Genomic DNA, 21,885 nt, shown 5'->3' with positions numbered 1-21,885 from the left:
GAAGAAAAATATTAGAAAAAAAAGATGTTCCATTTAAGGATTTTTTTTAATCAAGGTAGTGATTGGTTGATGTATTACTGACTTTCAGTGGTGAGCGTCTTTTATCAAACACCTCCACCTCCTCTGGAGGTCGGGCAGAGAGCCCACACAGTGCCGTCCACTCCTCATGCTGCAGCTGTGAACTCACAACTCACCTGGCCTTGTTTTACTTTCTTTATATTGTGTTGAAAATAAATTGCACATCACAAGAGTGTGAATGAAAGTAGTCTAGTGTTCAGACAACATACATGTGTACACGTGTTGCCCATTTTGTGCGTGTGACACATTCTTGCTGCCTTTCTGAAAACAATAAGGTTTCAGACCTTTGCGCATCTGAGGATTTTCATCATCTTAGGAACATTTTTAAAACCAGCTGGACTGGACAGGAAATGAAGTTGACTCCATAATCCACCAGGACTCTAATCTTACATCAAGATCATGTCTGGTTCCTAACAGTGCAGTCACCATTCATTTTTTGCTCTTTCCGTCTAGGTGTGTTGGTTGTTTATTATTTTGACATAAATTCTGCATGTTAATCAGCTGTTAATAAAGAACTGACAAGATACAGTGACATTTTCCCTAGAGGTTCAAGGATTGCCAAATGATCAGTATAACACAGTGCATTAAACCGTCACATAAACCAGTGTGATGTTGAACTCCTGGAGAATAATGACTCTGTTCAAACCAGGTATCTATCAACATCCCTCTGTTCATGGATTCAATTACAAATGCGTGCAGTATAATTCCATTCAGTCCTCTTGGACTGCCCTCTACAGTTACACACAGACTGTGCAGAAATCAGACCATTCCTTAACAGTTAAGCTGTAAATTACAAACTTTTACAGTTCAGTGTTCCTCTAAATTGGATCAAATGTTTCAGGATAAACAATCTCTTGTATTCCTAGAAGTGTTTCCCAAACTTTTTAGAGCATTGGAACTTATATACATTAGAGAAATCCCACAGTGCACCACCAAACAAATGTCACAAAAAGTACATATAATGAAATATATCTATCTATTTTAAGTTAAAATAATCTGGGCCTGTGTAGTTAAAAACAACAGTAGTATATTTGCATGAAATGAAGAAAAGTATGTAATTAAAGAGTTGTGTAATGTAATTGTCAATGTGAACAATTTGCACTAAATAGTAGTTTTCAGATTAAGTGAAAAATGAAATGAGAATGGAATTGGATCCACACTGTTCCTTAAGAGCTCTCACGGCACCACTGTTCCGCAGTGCAGAGGTTGGGAATCACTGTTGAGAAGGTTAGAGGTGGACAGCTGAACTTACTGTAGTTTAACTTTGACAGTTCCAACATCTGGAGGAGGTTCAAACATTTGAACAGACAAAACTGAACCAATGTGGAAGGATCGTCAGAAAAAGAACCCATCAAAAACAAACGTGTGACCTTAGCTTATTTTTAAAAAGAACAGTCCATAAAGTGTCAGACAGTCGGATCTAATCTCTGTGCAAAGGCTAAACATTTCTCTTCTTGCAATGGATAAACTTCTACAGACAGACCAATGAATACCAGGTGTGAATCTGACCAGATGAACCAAGAAGCCAGTTTTCAGTTGTTTATTTTCGACCAATTAGGTGTCAATTGTTTTGTTTTGTTTTTTGCGCCGCATATTCCAAAGCTAGATCTTATTCAGAGTACACAATGTTTTGTTACTGTAATATCAGTGTCAACACAATTTAGTCCAAAATAAATACTGGACTATATATTGCCAAACAATGACACCTCTTTAGAAATGACAAGTATATAGATATATAAATATATACACATATATAGCCTTGGTAGATTAGTAAAAACTGTATTAGGAAGTCCGGCATTGGCGGCCATTTTTGTTCCATCTTTGGCTCTGCAGATCTGCAGATATCAATATAGATGATGAATGAATGAAATGATAATTGTATAAATGTTTCTGTATAATACAACTAGGACACACACCACTAATGCCATTCAGGAGTGAAGAGTGAGTCTTAGTAATGCAGTTGTATTTGGCATTTTTGGAGGAAAAATAAGCGATGCTGAAGTTTTTACTTGTATACAAGCTGAAAATGAAGGACTGCAGCCTGAGATTATGAAGCTATAGCATCAGATTTGCTACTGACTTAGAGTTTCAGGCACCATTGTAGTGAAACTGTTTTTTTGTTGTTTTTTTGTTTGTCTGCTACGTGGTATTTGTGGAACCTTTGTTGTCTCCTGATTTGCTCATTAAAGCCGAGGGACAGGAGACAAAGCATCTGCCAGATGATGACTCCATTGAGGCACTGGCTGTGCTCTGAAAAGTAAATGTCAAAGTGCTACTGTATGCCAAAAATGGCTTTCGTTTTCGTTCGTTTTTCGTTCTTCCCTCTTATTTTGCTTTGCGAAACACAGGATGACTGAACTATTGACATCTTGAAGAGTCCTGTGCAATGGATATTTTAACATCTCTTCTAACGCTTGGACCTGTGTTCACAAAAGTGTTAAAATACTGTAAATTCTTGACAATACTTCACAATCCACAGGTGCTACTGTTAACCTTCAGGTCTAATTACTTGCTGAATTTTAGACCAGTTTAATGAGACTTGCTGCACATATTTACCAGGATCCAGAACAGGACTGGTAACTTGTTTGTCAGACAGTGGTCTGGTTTCCCTTTTCTTTTCCACAACTTACAGTATCTTAACAGTCTTAAAATGTTTTTTGTGTTTTATTTTCCTCAACATGACAACTCGGTTGTTTTACCACCTATCAGTTCACATTTGTACTGGTCACTTTGACTAATGGTAACTCTGATTTGACTTCATTTTGTACAGCATATTTCAATACAGAACATACTTTTACATTATTAAAAAAATGATAGTAATTGTATGGGTAGAAATAATAAAGTGGTTTTTGAGAAGCAACTCTGTGACTAATCCTTTTTCAACAGTTATTTTTTCATAAATATATAGAAAGATTGCTTAATTGCAACGTCAGTTTCTTGCACACAATCAGTGATTATGCAGAAACAGAGCAGGTTGATGTTTTTGGCCCATATTTTCTGCAGTTTTACATCAAATATTTAGTTTTAATAATCAGCTGGGAGCATTTTATGCAAGATGAGTGTCACCTTCCATCGCTTCACTGTGCAACTACAGTGAGCAGTTGGCTCATTACCAGAATGGCAGTACAACACCATGACACCAAACACCACAATCCTGTATCACATTGTTTTCATTGTGGGTCGTAGGTAGGTTAAATGTGAGGCAGTATATTTTGGAATGACAGTAAAATACTACATTGTGTTTTCTTTGAGATCAAGCTGAGCACATCGTGTTTCTGTGGCCCTAAGGTGCACGCTGTGGTAATTTCATCAAGTTGAATTGAGGCAGTGTATCTTGGAGCTGACAGAGTGTAACAAGACACTGCTGGAATCCCAAAACGTCAACGCAGCTGTTTGTGAAAAATAAATGATTTGTAGATTACACGGGTTACAGGTTCAGATAGTAAATTATGATATAACAGTACTGTGTTTGCGCTTGTGTGTACGTTAAATGTGATTAATTAATTATGTATTTACCTTGTTTTTATACCAGCAGGTGGCGATATAGGGCAGTTCATACCGCTCCAGTGACGTTAAAAACGCATTCAAGTGTAACCGGAAGTGCGAAAACAGCATTATGACTATAGCTTTGAATACACTTTAAATATCCCCACAATTTATTGAAGTAACTCAATAATAGTAACTAGCTATGCTTGTTGTATGAAATTACAACATCCCTCACGACGATCTTTTTTTTATCAAGTCCAGTGCATACAGAAGCCAATACAAAAAGATTGATGAATGACATACGTTTTTACTGTTTACTTTATATTAAAGTATATATTCTATCTTGAATAACTGATCTACTTATTTATATATTATTGAAAGGAAAGCTCTCATTTGTTTTATTAATGTGTAAGAAATGTGTTGATTTATACTACGCGTAGTACATTGATCATTAGTAATGATTCGATAAATGTCCTTAAAAATAAGCCAACATTTTTTTCTTCAAAAATCGACAAAGTCAACTACATTCTGACCTAAAACAACCCGTAGTGATAAGCTAAAACCAACAGATGGCAGTAATTCAAAGTACAAAAAAGAACCTTATTACTTTTCCGACAGTACTTGAAAGCACCATGGGCTTGCTCTTTCCAAGCCGCGCCTGCTTCCCTCTCTGTGGGACTAGCGACTGAACGACGGACAGACGACAGCCCACCAGCTAAGGGGAAAAACTTCTACATACACCATGTGAAGAAAATGTGTTCATAAAAAGAGACACCGAGAGCGAAGCAGCGATAGTGACAGTTTGTTTCCTGCCTCACGAGCTACGGCGCCCGGACAGTGTTTTTAAAAGGCTCGGTAGAGAGCGAATGGACAGAGGCGGAGCAGGACAGTCTCATCAACGGTACGAGCTCCGTCTACGTTTATGTTGACTATCTATGTCTGTGTGTGAGAGAACGCGAGATGCAGGAATTACCTGAAGAAAGTTCCTAGGTTCAAGAGTTACGTTCAAGGTTCGTTTCTTAAAAAGCGATCATTTTAACTTCCCGTCTTGTGTCTAAAAGTGGTTTTTAGTCTCCGCAACTAAAGTAATGAAGAGACACTAGCTAGATTCTCAAATGTAATGTGACCTTCTGCTAAATGTGCTGATGATTCTACTGGGTACATTTTCATGGGATTTTATGTGGAGGGTACACTACATTTACGACTTAAGTTATGTTATGACATACCAGATTGACGCTATATTTTTAAATGGTGTCTGGTTTTAGTCACTAAAAATAGTACCACAATTTTAACATGTTTATGATGATATTTTTTCTAAGCCTTAAGATTACTTACATTTTTTGTTTATTTGTCTGTTTGTTTTAATCTGTTTTTTCAACTGTTCTTTTCAACGGCTCTGGAACAGGTTGCTCTAGCTCCCTCTGATTATTGATGACTACATTATGAATGGAAAACCTGTGCACTTGACTATATAAAACGTTTTCTGCAGACTTTTATTTTTAATCCTTAAAAATTTGACTTAAACTTTCTAGTCTCTGGACCTTATAGTCTTGACTTGGACTTGAACCTTCCTTTTTGAGAGACAGAGGTGGCTAATTAAATATGTGTTACTATATGACAGGTGTTCAAAAGCTGTGTTTGGTTTACACTGTTGGAATCATAAACAGCTGCTGTTTTATCTAAACTGTAGTTCATGCTGAAATGATGAAGCTACAATAAAAACCCTCAACTATTTTCTCTGCAGGACTCTCATTAATTTGATTTCTGACTGGAAAACCAATGACTGGGGCTTAAAATCTAAACTATGGAAATTTGACTCAGACTCCACTCATAGTTTCTTAGTGACTGGGACTCTGACTGCAAACCCTGGGCACTTAAATGACTCTTTACTGAAGAGAGTGAAAGGGGAGTTGGTGGGTAAACTTTAAGTTTGAGTTATTTAAGAGGCTTCCCTTCAAACTCATCTTGTTTTAAAAGATTGTGTGTGGGGCCTTTTGGTGATTTTTTTAATTGAAATTTTTATTAAATCAATTGCAACACTCAAGATGCTCACACTGGTGGTCAGATATTGGAATTGTCTATTGAAAATTCTCTTGGATTTTCAGTACATATACTAAAGATTTAGTCAGTGACACTCAGGGTAAATCACTCACCCAGTGTATGTAAGGCAGTAGTAGAAAGAGTAGTAATTGTAGATTCAGCTTGTGGATTTAATGCAGCATAATTGATGGATTATGTTATAACACTGTTGTTTTAATATATGGAATACTTGTACAATGAGGGAATACTCAAGACCTTGTTCACTCTGCATTTGGTGTTTCCCTCACATCTGATATTCAGTAGCGGGAAAATGTGAAGGAAGGAGAAACGGAGTCTTCGGTCTATTAGGAGCAGCGCAGCCTTGTGATCAGTGTCATTTTCTGACCGTAAATACTCTCAAAATCAGTAAGTCTGCATCCATTATGTCGTTCAGACCTAGTACTAACATCTGTCCTGAGAGATCACATCACTACTGGACACTTGTATGACTGTACACAGCTGGTATTAATGTGTGACCTAGATGTGTCTCCTTTGATTATTTGTGATCATTTCTGTGCAGTGGACATTGACGGAACTTCTTGTGGTTGTCATGTTTTACGGAATGATATTGAACCCAGATATAAGGAAAATTATTAAAATTATGTGTGCGTGCATTATAGTGTAGTTGACATACAAAGTAAGAGGAGGGAGTAAGTGAAATCCCAAGTTATGCAGGAGTAAGTAACATTTTTGTCTGTTTGGGAAACAATTCTTTGAAAAACCTGTTTAAAAAAGAAAGTGCATACTATTAAATAATAGTTAGGTAATTATTAAATTACATGTTGTGAACATTGTTGAGTATTGTTATTTTGACAAACTTACAATGCTGCTGCTGGCCTGTGGCAAAAATGTCTTGCATAAAACCTGTCTGTGGTGCAAGAAAAGTTGGGAACCACTGTCATGTGTCATGTGTTAGCCCAGTGTAGCCATTTGAGCAAAATGTGGATGTGCTTCGACTGCATGATTACAAATGTATGGTCACCAGTTCCTTTTTGCCATTCACTGAAATCCAAAGAAAAACATGCATTTTCCTCTCTCTTTTCTGTCTAACTTGTCTGACATTCAAAGCTCTGATCACAAAAGCAGCACAAACATAATTCTGTATACACACACACACACACACACACACACACACACACACACACACACATATATATAGTCATACATCAAACATATAACATAGTCTTTACTTGTAACATTTTTGAAATGCCTCATGTGGAGCACATTGTTGAAAACTTGGATGTGTATTTCTAGTCTACTTCTTCATGAAATCCCCACAAAAAAGAACATTTGATCAAGTCTGAACGCAGCACTAACGCTTCGACATGTCACTTATTAGCAAGGGACCGGGGCTGCTTGGCCTATTTTATGGCAAGGAATGTGACTGAAAACATAGCCTTTGGCCAGGTAGTAAAGACTAATGCCTGGAGGATCATATCTCATCTCAGGGTTCCCAAAGAGACTGCCACTGCACAGCTGAGTTTGAGGATATAACTGAGAAAGAAGAGAGGGCATCATGACTCAGATTATGAGTTGGTTTTGTCCAAAGGATAGAGTGAGAAGAGATACAGTAATTAAGATATGTAACTTGGTAAATGTCTGCTTTTTGGCCTAGGTTGTGTCAAATTGTAATGTTGTGTCCTGGTTTAGTGGCATGGATTCTTTTGCACTAATGAGTTAGTGAGTGTGTGAGAGAGAAAGAAAGACAGTGAGTGAACGAAGGAAGAAAGGAAGGAGGGACAGAGACAGAGAGAGTGAGTGAGAAAATCACTGTGCCATAGTTTTTTCGACAGTGAAACCTGTCAGACTTCGGTTCTTCAAAGCCAGAAAGATAATTTTATTAGAACAAAATTGAAATTCCTAAACACTTGTTTAAAGCTTATTTCTTATATTCAGTCTTTGCGTTATTATAATTATTTAAATGTAACCTCTAACTCTGTTTTAAGTCTATTGTTTGTTTTGTTTTGTTTTTTGTCCTTCAAGGCTTCACAAACAGGGTTAAACTCACTCTACCTGATGACTTGACTGGCTTTTGAAAACACTTAACACTAAACACTGCAATTGGTTATTATGGTCTTCAAGTTTATTAAAACTGTTACTTTAATTTGCACATTAGGTCAGTGATCTAATTATTGTGACAGGCTTACCCTTGGCTTTAAGATTTGTGAATGTGAGGACTTTTATGGTGTCTTTAGTCGGAGTGTGCCTGTCTCAGACAGATGTACTTCTAACAAGCTCTTAAAAAGGCTTTGAAACCCTCTGACTCATGTGGGCTGACTCCAATATTTGCTGAGTTGAACTTGCTTTATCCTGTAAACCCTATTTATTACATACCTTTCATCAATTTGAATAAATAAATGGGTTTTTTAATTTTTGGGCAGTGGTGGTCCAGAAGGTCGAAGGTTTGAATCCTTCACCCACCAGGTCACACTGAGATGCACTGAGATGTGTGTGGGGACAGGGGGACATTGTCCCAACACACTGCCCCCCTGGGTACTCACTTGAACTGCCCTTTCTTCACTAAGATGATGGGTTAAAGGCAGAGGACACAGTTAATTGTGTGCAGTGTTGTGAATCAGTGACAATAACTCACTTTTACTTCACTTGACCTCTCAACTCCCCAATATGTCAGATGATGCAGCTGTCCAAGCAAATGAGCAGACTAAGGAAACTACTAAAATGTTATTGTAATAATGACATTTGGATGATAACGATACTCAGAACCTGATCTACAGAATGCAAAAATCCTAAATTATTGTAAAAAAAAAGACAAAATATTATATAATATCATATTATCTAGTGTAGACAACCTAAGGGATAGTTGCAAAAGAATTGATCCTGAAATAAATATTAGGAATATACATATATATTTATTTATTTATAAATATTTGCTTGCATCACCTGAAAATAATAAAAACTTATATCAAATAATTTAAACAGTCTAAAAAATTATATAATATATGAGACTTGTTCAAACACATTGTCCACAAAAATATGCATTACATCTATATTGAATGCTAATTCATTCGACCAGGACCCAGTAATAGGATGTGGTGATGTGTTCTGAGTGGTCCTTTGGCCCAGAGGCAATGTCTCTGTCATTGGTGTGGAACCCCAGGGTTCACCTCCCAGGGAAAGTTCAAATCCCGGTTAGGGCAGTTGGTACCTTCCAGTGGACTCACCACCTGCAGGAAGGTTTGGGGGGTTGGTATGGTGCAATGTAATTTGGTTGGAGACTGCTGCCCCCGCGATCCGATAAGCAGATGAAAATGGATGGATGAATGATGTTTTCTGAGTGATTGTGAGAGGGTGGGGTCACATCGAACCCCTTTTTTTTCTGCTGTTTCATTTCCTCTACCGGGTTTGTATAGGCAGGTACATTTTTGCATACCCTTGCTTTGTTTGTGTCTGTGTCCTGGGGGTTCAGTGATATTTCCACCAATTTTCGGGAGTCTGTGTGAAATAAAGGCTGGAGCTGGAGCACTTTTTCTTCCCCACTCTAATTGGTGCCATCTGTCTAACATGTGCTAACCAAGTCAGAGGAATGTTATGACCCATTATTCACAACCTTACTTATAACAGCAGACATTGTTAGACACTTTGTATGTGCTGTAATGACCCTTGCGATAAACAGTATTAGAGGAGAAGATTTACTGACCTCTTCACAGGACCTTCACCTGGAGGTCTTTGAGTGGGATGGTTGGTAGCTTTTGGCTTGTTTCCCCAGGAGCTGCACATCCCTTTTCTTCCGCTCCTGCTGCTTTTACTCTTATTTAAGAGTCTTCTTCCTCCTCCTTGACATAGTAAGCCAGAAGTCTCTCTTTAGAACCCTGTATTTTGTAAATTAAGATTGCATAACTGCAGTTGTACAGAAAACTGAAGAGGCATTTTATGGGCTTGGCACTCAGTTTGAACTGAAGTATATGGTAACAAAATGTTTTTTTTTTGGGAGAAAGAAAAGTCAAAGTCAAAGACAGTTGAATTGTTTGACACTGAATGTAAAAGATTAAAGATATTTGAATTTAATAAGAAAGTCTTAGTCTATGTTTTTTGTATCTCTTTGTATCTTTTGTGGAATTTGTTTTTCTAATTTTTCTTTTTATAAACCATGATTGCTTCAAGCAAAAATACTACCTAATAATGGCCAGGTACTGATGGTATTGTAACATTTATTGTAACAGCAACACTTGACCTGTTTATTGACAAAAGCCAACTATATTCTTACGCCACCACATTTTTCAGTCACATCTGAACAGAAAAGAGAATAAGTTCATAGACCCAACGCTCTGTGACTTGAAGTGACAAATTGGTAACGTTGTATTTCAAAGCTAGAAAAAAGATAAAGTTAAAGATGTTTACAATTAAAAGTTTGTGTGTTTGGCCTGTCCTAAGTTAAGACCATCACAGTATGATTTCCTTAACCTGCACAAAAAACTCTGCTCATAAACTGATAAGCTTCTACAGCAATTCTTACTCATGCATTGTAAAAAAAGGCAATGTACTGTAATAGTAATATTTAAGTGGGTGTGGTCTACATAAAAAAACTGGACCAGGATTGGCTGTAATAGTCTTGAAGTGAGCATTGAGCTATTGTTTAGATCAAAACAAAGTGTGTATTTACTAAAACCAAACTGCAGTCAGGACAGTTGTGGAATCTTCCTAAATGTATCCTTCTCTTCTTCTGTTAGGTAGCACACACCTATACCATGCCGACGAGTGATGGCCCCGGTCACTTCCCTGTCTTTGTTGCTCCTCCCAATGGCAACATCCAAAGGTCACCAAACTACGTCCCTGGGCGAGTGGCCCCCGTTCGCTTACCACCACCCACCAAAGCTCCACCACCTCCACCTCTAAAACCTCCTGGCCCTCCACCGGAGCGAGTAGCCAGTTTGAACTTGTCAGAGGAGAAACATCGCAGGGAGCGGGCTCAGAGTCTTCAGCTGAGAAAAAACACACTAATTTGCTTTGGTGTGTCAGTGGGTGCACTTTTCTTCACTCTCATTCTCGTTCTGTCTCTCACAAGTGGCGAGATCTTAGATGGTTTGTAATGTTTCCATTGTTTCTACAACTCATGCCCTTTTATCCTTAAACTATGTCCAATGCGAACAACCCATTCACAACCCATTCCCATTCACAGAAAACTGTCCAGACCATGATCCATCTCTCAGCAGCTGGAATCCAGGCCATCTACCAGAGAAGGCTGTTTTTGTCAGGCGGGGACATTTGTTTAGATTGGAGTCTTCTGCTACTTTTCTTTCAATAACCATTCAGTCAGGAGGTGAGACTATCAAAATCCTCTTATTTGTTGACTTTATTTGTAGGAGTTTTTTTGTGAGACCAAACTTGATTTTTTATGAACTCTCAATGAGCCTTATGGCAAGAAATTATATTTGTTTTGTTTTTTTCCCATATTTTCACAGGTAAGGTCGTTTTTGCTGACACTGCTGACGGTTCAAAAAACATAACCTTGAGAACACACCATATAATCATAGAGGAAGGTGGAGCCCTTCACATCGGTGCTCCAAAATGTCGATACCGTTCACACGCCACCATAGCCCTTGTGGGCAGATCTGATGACAAAGCAGTCCCGGGGGTCCCTGGATTGGGTCGCAAGTTCATTGGGGTTCAGAGCGGTGGAACCCTGGAGCTACATGGCACAGAGAGGGTTTCCTGGTCTCTGCTGCCCCGAATCATCCCTGCCACTGGGCTGGCATCAGGAGGATATGTCTTCCAACGGAACTTCAGCCGAGGCATCAACTTGCGCGTGGTCGACCAAGACACGGCTGCTGTTCTACTCTCTGAGCGCTACGACACACATGATTCCCGCAACGACAGTCGTCAACTGACACAGCTTTTGCGGTCACTACCACATGGCCGCATTGTTACTCTAGCTGTTGGAGACTCAGCTGCTAAGAATTTGTTGGATGAAACCAAAATGGCCATTGAGGAGAAGCTAGGCAGTAGCTTTGTTCATGATCTCAAATACAGGTAAGTGAATAATGTGCAAATATTTTGATAGAAAACGAACATTTTCTTAGAAATTAGAATATCACGAGCATATTTGTTTTTTTATTGTTCCCAAAAATATCTTAATATAAACGCTTAAATGTGTCCTTGGGTGACAGAAAGGCGCCTATATTATTATTATTATTAAATAATGACGAATTTGACGTGTTTGGCATATTATGTCTTTAGGCTTAAAAAGTTTAGTAGTCAAACCAGTGCAAATGAAACAGTTCAGAAATCAGAGCTTCATATTTCTGATGTTGAAGTAACACCAGTCACAACATGTTCAAAACATTTTAAATGTTGTCCCTAATGAGATTAGAATGAGTATTAAAAGCAGTGTTGATTACATGACATTATGTGCATTAGAAAAGACAAAAAATGATAGAGACAGTCTGCAGTAGTTAACTCAACTCAGAGACTCTATGTATGAAATAGATAGATTTTTACTATATTAGTTCACTATAATACGGTTAATATAATACAATTTTTTCCCAGTCTTCTTTAGAGGAAAATGCGTTATAAAACATTATGTCTACTGTCATTTTGGTCCTCTTGATCACAAATATTATCCCTTCCTCAGGAAATTGTTGTCTGGAGTCTGGTGTTACTTTTGAACCTTTGTTACTTAAGTTTACTCCAAAGTATTTGTAGACTGATTCTATAAAGAGCAACGTATTTTCTTACGCAGCATTTTTGAACACACAAAGTCAATTGTACATGTGGATTGCTGTTAATGCTTCTGTGGTGACGGTGACTTCTTGGCTCAGCGATGTAGCACAACATGCCAGCTCTTGAAGAGTTTATATTGTTGCTCTGTAGCGTTATTGTTTCAGGGACAATAACGTTTTGTTTATTCTCCCCTTGGGCAGATGGAGCATGTTAATGTGTTATTGTTGAACCACATAAGTGGAGGCCTAGGGACCTCTCACCTTTTAAGTACTGGGATAAACAATATCATCATTTCATTCTGGTTATCTGCCAGTCATGCTTGAAAAAACATTAAGTTTCATGCAACCAGATTTGTTCTTAGGGCTATTTAAAGTCGTTTCCATTTGTACCCTTCTTTTGTTTCCGCATGTTTTTGCCATGTCATGCTCTACCAGAACAGGAAGAACATTCCAGATAATGGGGTTATGGTCAGAGGGTTACCAAGGTTTTTGCAAGCTGTGACGATTGGAAGATTTCTTTTTCTTTCTTTTTTTCTTTCCTGTGCCCTGAAAGGACAAATATTGAACATTTGGACCAGATTCCTAAGAGGTTTTGTGCTTATGCTTTATGCTTTGACCATGAAATCAAGACAATGGAATATTATATTTTGTATATATATTACATATTAATGGAATATTATATCCTCTTTACTGTGTATCTCAGTCAGGTTGGGTCTTTAGTGTATTTAAAAACCTATGCTAAAGTCTTTAATGTCACATTTCCTCTCAGGAGGTTTCAGCCAAGTCTGCACATAGGTCCACAAACACAACCATTCAAAGTGAATATAAATGAGCCAAAAAAACATCGACATGTGTGGATGTATGAGTGTATGTGTATGTGCACACCAATCACTTTACTGTGTGGATGAGAACAGAAAGATTTTGATTGTTGAGTGCTGTTTTATGCTAAATAAGAAGGGTTGTTTGAAAAAATCATTTGGCATGGAAAAATGTAAAATAAACAGTGACTAACAATTGCGAGGTTGAAATTGCCCAAACGTTCATAAGGGTTGGTTTTAGTTGCGTCAACATCCTTTCAGGAACAAACATATAAATGCCTTGGCTCCTGCTCTTGCACCTGTTGACCCTCTGTCTTTAATCTTTGCTTCTCAGACAGAAGTTCATACTGTCCTGTAGTGAATACACCTTTGGCCTTGTCCCATTTGTACTTTTCCACTAAGACAATGAGGGTTTTTAAAAATGCTGATGACCATGGACTCAAGGGTGCGGTAAAAGGAAAAAACAAATCACACTTTCGCTGTCGCATTTCCTTTCACTGTCTCTAAATAATGGAGCCACTTTGACTCTGCTCCATAAACTTATTGTCCAGTCTGTAAAGTAGACCCTGGGGACACAGAAGAGGCTTTCTTTGATTTCCTTTCTTAACAAAAACGGTCATAGAAAGTCATACAATGTAGTGGAAATTAAAGATGAGAGGGCATCTTTAGATGGATTCCAGTAACTTTTGACAATTTGTCCTTTACTCTGCAGATATATCAGATATTTCATTTTTATGGACAATAAAAGTATCTGAATTTTGGATATGATCAGCAGTAAATTATCCTGGCATTTAATATCAGGCTGCTGAAAAGTTAACATTCACAGTTGTATTTTTGTTTTTGCAAATACATTTAATCCAGTCTCCTTTTCCTGTCCTGGACAGTTTTTCTGTCTGATCCACAGTCCTAACATTTCAACATATCCATCACAACAACATATGCTACATTACTGCGAACACAGTGGTTCATCTGCAGTAGTTTTAGAACCATCCCAGATTGATTGATATACACGATGACACTGGTTAATACCACTCTCCTGTGATTCATGTTTTTTTCTGTATGTGGCTCTATAATCATTACAATATTAATAACTGTGTAAATGTGCGTAAAATAATTGACAATGTTAATTGATTACTGTGTCAAAATGTTATCTTGCCCATTGCGAAAAATTAAGCATTCAGACATGTGCAGACATGCATGAGATTCACTAAAGCATTGTCTATTGAAAACAAATGTTCTGCAATACTTACTTCCCCCAGAATGCATAGCTGCTAACCCAAGATTTCATAGTTTTAAATATAGTCTTCTGAATGATCAGTCTGTGACAGAGGGTCATGTTGATTATGGGTAAGATTCAGATGATAGAGTAAAGGTCAGGTCATAGGTAAAACAATAGTCTAAAATGTTCAGAAAGTGGTATACATGTACATGTTTTCTTTCTATACAATTTTAAAGAAAATGTCATTTTTCAGAAGCTGAGAACTTGACATTTGAAATGTTTACATCTGTAACGTGCTGTGAAAGACCTTGCTTTAGGTCATTCGCTGTCAAATTCCCACCCAGACCCATTTGCTGTCCACACCCTCAGGTGCAACACGCTTTTAGCCTCTTACTTAGTTGCTGCATTCTCACTTAAATTATTTTCCCTTGCATTCCTACTTCATAAGATAGTAGGCAGTGATGTAAGAAGGGAGGATGTGGAGAAAAATGTGAAGTTGAGTATTTGGACATAGCAGGTACACCCAATTTCCTGAGAACTTCACTTTTTCTTCTTCTTTTTCTTTCAGCTTTGTCCCTTTTTCAGGGGTTGCCACAGCAAATCATTGATTTCCATATTGTCCTGTTCTCTGCATCCTCAGCTCTGCCTCCAACTATCTGCATGTCCTCCCTCATTGCATCCATATACTGTATATCCTCTTTGGGCTTCCTCTTTGTCTCCTACCTGAGAACTTCATGAACATCCTTTTTAAAAACATGCTGCCCTCATTTAATTTTACCATAACTTTTATAGCCTGCATTTCATTTAATCTGTTCTGCGTCTTTCCACTATTGCATAAAATTGTGTCTGACATTCATGTGCCTGCACCTCCTTAAACTATTGTGCTGCATCAGGCTCATCTTATGGCATCACACCAGTGGTGTCTACAGAAAGGGAGTGTTTTTGTTCATGTTTTTATCCTCACACCACAGTCAGTGTAAGCTTTAATTTCACATGTGTTGATTTTTCAAAAGCACAAGACTCAGGGATTGAAAAGTTTGAAAAGTCTAAACCAGGGTTGACAAAATTAACTGTTTAACTGCTTGAATTAATTACAATGTTTAACCAAAGATTCCATCATCCATTCAGTTGTCATTTCTGCAATACACAAATGATACTGTCCATGGGTTGTTATTTCATGTTATTTTTTGTTTCACAGAAGCAAATAGAGCTTAAAATATCCTATCCCTCTCCCAATCTCTTTCAGGATCTGTTTCTAACTCTTACCTAATGTTGACATTTCACATTTTTACTCCTTTGCTTTGTACAAAATCTCAGGGTTCTAGAGGCTGATGGTATGATTTCAATAAACATACTGTTGGACATGTAGTAGCAGAACGCTCGCCAGTTCACTGACTTAAGTTTCTCTGGTGTTTTTCCTATTGTGTTCTCATATGAGCTCACTCCTACGTGATGCAGAGATTAGGTCATTGGAGCTGGCTGGAGTCTGGGACTGGCTGTGTACATTTGTATCAACAAATGCATTTAAATCTTTAGTACCTGCTCTTACAGTTATGATACGAAACCCAGAAGTTATTTGGGCTTAATGGATTTGGTAATTGTTATTACAACTAATAGATCAGATTTTGGTGTAAAATATTTTTTCAAGATACCAGGATTTTACAGGATCAATCCAGCCCAGTTGTACTTGGTACTCTAAATTGCTCATTTTGATGAGAGGCAGATAATATGTTCGTATATTCGTATATTTCGTATCTGACGAACAACAACATCATTTTTTGTGTAAGCTTAATGGAAGTCTGTAGAAAACATTCTCCCCTAACTTTTCTGTGTTCACCTTCTCTACCTTTCCCTGTATCTTTCTGGCTTTTTTAGGCAGGCCTGGGCATTGGTTTCCGTCGTCGGTGGTGGTAATACTTCGTGCACGGAGGATGTCCGAGAGCATGAAAATCACGACACAGGAGGAAGAGCTCTGGTAAGACGCAACTTCACCACTGTGGACGGAGTTGGCTTCTCAGTGACAGCCTACAGTGAATGGAAGAACGGTGAGAATTTGTTTTTTTTAAATGAGTTTTTAACAGTTTCTACAGTGGTGTTACATATTGACAAGCTGAGTCAATAATGTGGACCAATAATTAATAAAGACTATTGGCTACAAAGGTCAGGAATAAGGTTAATATGTCAGCCAAGGGCATTACAGATCAATCATATAAACTTAAAAGACATTCCTTTGTCTTTGAAGGTGTCTCTACTTTTATGGCCAAGAAGTTATAACAATACCAGGTCTTGAACAGATGGAAATGCCATTTTTTTCTTCTTCACATTTAGTGAAGTTCTTCACAACTTAGTTTATTGAACTATTTCACAAGCCAAGAGCTGAGTCACCCTTCAGTGGAAATAAATGACCTACTAAGACAAGATGTTGTAATCATTTTTTATATTAGGGTGGTATTTTCTGGATTTCTCTTGTGTGTCTCTGCAGGTTTTGCTATTTCCGGCTTCCAGGTGGACGCTGTGGACCAGGTGGTGTTAAACCTGCAGGATGAAGTCCAGCAGACCTGGAAACCAGGCGATCTTATTGTAGTTGCTAGTACAGACTATTCCATGCACCAGGCTGAAGAGTTCACGCTGCTGCCTTGTCGTCAGTGCACCAGCAGGCAGGTCAAGATACAAGGTAAGTGAGGGGAGGTTTGCTATTTTTGTCTTGGTGGTGTAGAACTGTGTATTTTCTGTCCTGTGTTGCATGGATTTAGCCTGTAACCTGACCTGAGGCTTGCTGCATGTTTCCATTTTGAGCTGCACAGTTTCTGTATTTGTGTAACAGGATAAATTGCAGCAGAGATGTATTTTTAAAGCCTATGGTGTTCTTCAAAGGATAATAAATGATTTTGTTGCTGTCAGATTAACAAGATAAAAATGCCTTGAAAATGAAATAATTTGAATCCAGTTCCCCATCTTTAAGTCCCTGTGTTCCCAATAATTATCTCGGATGTGGCGACCCACCACAGAATCCCGGCACAGATACCGAATGACCACAAAACATTTCTGGCCTCTCACTATGTTCATGCATTGATTTATTTATTTTAATTTGCAATAATATGCAACAAACTATGAATTCTTCCATGCTCTCCAAAATTCTTGGTATCACCCTCTACATTCAAAAAAATGAAAACACACTAACACACAGTGGAGGTTTCTGTCATAGTCCAACTGGTCATCACAACAATTGAAATATAGAAAAACAAAAGAAATTCCACTGGATTTCTGGTCAGTGGACCATCAGAAAACCAAAGTTGTTTTGCCATCTCTGTCTTTGTGCAGGCTTAGCTGCTGACAATTGTGTAACTGGGGTGGTTCTGTTTACAAGAGCTCTCCTTATTAGCTAACCTTACCTAATAAGTTAATATAAATAACTAGAGATTACCTAAAAGTGCTCAAAACAGATACAACAAAGTATTTAAAAGGTAGCTGGAAATGAGCCCAAAAACTTAAAATAGTAGCAGAGGAAACTTATGTCCATCCAAAAATAATCACAGAACAGAGAAATGATCGTAAAACCCAAATAAAAATTAAGGCTATGACTAGAACACATTAATCAAAAATAGCTACATATTATTTGCATTGCTTGAGGTGGGTGAAAATGTAAGGTAAACATTTCTATAAACATATAAAGGGTGAAATAATTATAGCATTTAATAAAATTATCAAATTTCTCTGTGAGCACAATTTAAAGAAGTAGAACAAAATTCCAGTGTTTTCAACTGCATTTCTGCAGTTAGACACTGTAACACTTCATCTTCTGGGCTTTGAGTTCAGTTTTTGAACTATTTGCTCGTGTTTGCTTCATCTCTCTCAGACACATTTCCTGATCTCATTCCTCTGTCGTCAGCAAATCACCGACTCCCTTCCTGGAGAGAGGGGTGTGTTGGTTTTTGACATTGTGCCTAGTTTTTGTGTTGCTGCCCCGAGGAAGGGCAGAGCAGCTGAAGTACAGCTGTGTGTTATCATTATTTGCTCCCTGTTGGTACAGAAGCTTTTCCTCATCATTAATGGCTTAATATTTTTGTTTTGTGATGTTGCCTTAAGGGTCTGTTTTTATCTGAGCTGAGACAGGTTATTTTTTGACATTTATCTTCTTCTGTCTGAGCGGTGTCTCCCTAAGAGCAAAAGATTGATATGGTAAAAAATGTCAGGATTAATATGATTTTGGTGCTTAACCATATCTAAAATCATGACTTTTCTTTTCAAACATCATTAAGCGTGACATGTAGGGAGTGTATTAACTCAGAACAGAAACCCTGGCAGAGGTTTGTGTTTTCTGAGTTCTTTTTCCAATATTATTTATTTGGTTTTTGGGTGTAGGTAGCTGTGTATAGTTTGGGTGTAGCTGTGCATATTCTGGGATTTCCAAATGGCGGATATGTATAAAAAGTTAAAAAACATGCTCAGTACTTACTTTTGTTTATCACACAAATTTAGGATTAACATTTTGTTTTGTGCAGATTTTTAATTTCAGAACACTTCAGAATACTCAGTTATTCTCTTACTCTGATACTGGATTTGAATCTGTTGCTATTACATTGGCTCAAAACTGTCAACCTATTGTTGCTTGGCTGAAATTGACTGAACACAAAAACAGATAATGCCTGTTTTTGACACGTGTGTTTGCTGCTCAGGGAAACCCCAGTATAACCATGTGGGAGAGATCACAGACGGAGTGGACATGCGTGCTGAAGTCGCTCTGCTCTCCAGGAACATCCTGATCTACGGAGAAATGGAAAGCTCTTGTTATGGGTACAACCTCTGCCAGTTCTACAACCATGACACCTTTGGTGGCCACATCAAGGTATGATGTATCACATGCTTATTATTGAGATATTTTAGAACTGCATTTCATGTGACTGGCATTTTGTTCATATAGTAATTTATGGTTTCCAAACAGGAAACAGGAAAAACAACAAATAATGAATGAATAGATGTCTGCACTACTTTGCAGGAACCAGATTAGATTGTAAAATTTACTTCTACACACCATTCCAGGGTCAGTGGAGATATGTTCAGTATTCCACTTTTCCTTGATTAACATTCTGTCCATATCTTTCCCACTTTTTTGGCTCTACATAAATGTGAAGTTTTCATTTTGCAGCGTTGATGTAAATTATGTGCACTCAATAAATCTGAGTTATCACCAAGGACAGATTATCACTTTTGCAATGACAGTAACCGCAGCATCAAATCCACCCTGACCTTTATGGGTCTTAAGGCAATGAAGACACTGTAATTTGGTCAATGATGGATGATAAGACTCCTTTACCATTTTATGTGAACACATAGTAACATTCCTAATGCTGTGTGTAACTTGTCTCCTTTGTGCAAAATAAAATACACCCTTCCATCTAATTTTTTTTTTCTTACCCTCACGAGTGGTCTCCAGCAAAAACACTTTTATTGCACAATCTGCTTCTAAAATGATAGACTTTTCCATTCCAAGTGTACTGATCTCAGGAACACACATGCACAAACACACATACACTAACCAAACACTTAAAAATCCAGTCAAAGTACTCCCATCTGGACATGGATATAAACCATTTGGCAGTAATGTCCTTCTTTTATGTACATCTGCTGTATGCACACCTCCAAATATTAGTTACGTAAGTGTAAGTTGTGTATTGTGCATGTACAGTATCTGTGTGTCAGTAAAAGAAAAGAGAGATTGTCTCTTATTCTCTGTCTGTGTGTTACCAAAGGGATTGGCCAATCCTCTCTTAACAGGAACCAGACTTGTGGTTTTCAGGCCATACCAACAAAAAGGCCTCCTACCGAGCAGTGTACAGCATATTCAAAATATATTCTAATGTTTCTTTTGATATCAATTTGTGATTTCACTCAATCCTTTGCAGAATTTTGGTTTTGCATGTGTTCATACCCACTGAAGGTAACATTTAGTACATGCTCACAAAGAGAACAATGGGTAGTTCTGAGTCTGTTTGGTGACAACAGTAAATGCTCATGTCTCCAGGGATCCTGACAAACACAGAATCGTGCTGTTGACCTAATTGGACCAGAATGGCCAGACGATCAACTTCTTTTTGTTACATAGCGTGTTCCACATGTGTACCATTGTCAATTACTTTTGCATTATTTAAAGCTGTTGCTCTCTCTCTCTTTCTCTCTCTCTCTCTCTCTCTCTCTCCCTCCCCACACTGAAAGGTCTTTGGAAACTTCTCATCAGTGCATCTGTCCTATGTCGAGTTAAAGAACATGGGTCAGCAAGCACAGGAAGGACGCTACCCTCTACAGTTTCACATGTGCAGCGATGTCGACCAGAGGGGAGGCTACGTGCAGCCCACGTATGTGGATGGACTCTCCATTCACCACTCCTTCTCTCGCTGCCTCACCATCCATGGCACCAACGGTTTGCTGGTTAGTACAGATTGCATGTGTGACTGTGTGGAACAAGTTCAACGTCGATTCCAATTGTCTATAAATAATGAAGATTAGGTCAGTAGTCGATTAATCACAGTAAAAGAAAGAGGAACGCTGGACATTTTCTGACTCAGTTATTTACATCTTGAACATTTCACATGACATGAGATTTCATTTGCAGCAGTTCAACCACATTAGTCAATACTTGTCAAATGGCAAACCATGAGGAGCAACTCAGAGTCAAGTGTAAAATGATATTCACAGGATTTACTGGAATTTATAGATTTTCATTTCACTCACGAAATTATGTTTTCATTCCTTACCATAATTCAATGCCATTTACATTCAGGAGAGTTTGAAGATAAGAAACATTTTAATTTTGTAAAAGACTGTTCTATGATAATATGGTATATATGTATCGCAATTGTGATCTGCAGGAGTTATTCCTCAAAACACTAGGGATGTGGGAGGTTTAATATAATTGCACATTTCTTAAAATAATTATATATATATAATATAATATATAATATATATATCACATCACTCAAAAAATAATTGACCAACATCCTGTTTTTTGACATTTAGGCAGAAAAACACATTATAAAAGAGTGCTGATCAGATGGAGTCTTTCTGTTGTGTTGTGTAGGTCGGTCCAAATACAGATATTTGTGGTAGTGACCAACTGATGGCCTCCTGGCGCCTCCTCTTTGTAATCAAATGAATGGCTGCATCTGCCTAGAGTACTTTAAAGTTGCTACTTTTAATTTCTCTGAGTTGACTGAATAACCATAGAACAGACATTCACACTTTCCAAAAATCTAAATTAAATGGGTGTGAAGAAGATTTTGGTCTCATTTTAAGTGAGAACAAAAGCTGTTGTTACATTTATAACTAAACATTCAAACTTAAGTGAATCTTACTGCTTGGTGAAGCTTTTTTCTTACAGTTAGCATGTCTTCTTCAAGTCATAAACATCAACCATGATTGATATTTGCCATCAGGGAGAATCTAATCCAGTTGTTGAAACCAAGATCAGGGTGTGTAAACAAGCCACACCACAGTCTGATCAAGCTGTGAATATCTGGTCAGATCTTGGTTT

At 37.8% G+C, this 21,885-nt stretch overlaps 1 protein-coding gene across 2 annotated transcripts in view; it reads left to right on the top strand.

Annotated features, from left to right (window-relative positions):
* The first annotated feature begins 4,218 nt into the window (after window positions 1-4,218).
* The window catches only part of cemip2 (cell migration inducing hyaluronidase 2), a 30,578-nt gene continuing 12,911 nt past the window's right edge, over window positions 4,219-21,885 (top strand). The window contains exons 1-8 of one of the 2 annotated variants that reach the window (XM_008336750.2): window positions 4,219-4,465; window positions 10,332-10,683; window positions 10,781-10,921; window positions 11,064-11,631; window positions 16,233-16,402; window positions 16,840-17,031; window positions 19,034-19,203; window positions 20,571-20,783. In XM_008336750.2, the coding sequence (XP_008334972.1) occupies window positions 10,350-10,683; window positions 10,781-10,921; window positions 11,064-11,631; window positions 16,233-16,402; window positions 16,840-17,031; window positions 19,034-19,203; window positions 20,571-20,783 (1,788 nt within the window). In that variant the 5' untranslated portion in view covers window positions 4,219-4,465; window positions 10,332-10,349. Of the gene's footprint in view, window positions 4,575-10,331; window positions 10,684-10,780; window positions 10,922-11,063; window positions 11,632-16,232; window positions 16,403-16,839; window positions 17,032-19,033; window positions 19,204-20,570; window positions 20,784-21,885 lie in introns of both variants that reach the window. The other variant, XM_008336751.2, reaches the window with a different exon arrangement.

The sequence above is a fragment of the Cynoglossus semilaevis genome, chromosome Z (genome assembly GCF_000523025.1).
Source record: "Cynoglossus semilaevis isolate Cse_v1.0 chromosome Z, Cse_v1.0, whole genome shotgun sequence".
Classification (NCBI taxonomy): Eukaryota; Metazoa; Chordata; class Actinopteri; order Pleuronectiformes; family Cynoglossidae; genus Cynoglossus; species Cynoglossus semilaevis.
Note: the sequence above shows the minus strand (reverse complement) of the source record. Positions and strands in the feature narration are given on the sequence as shown.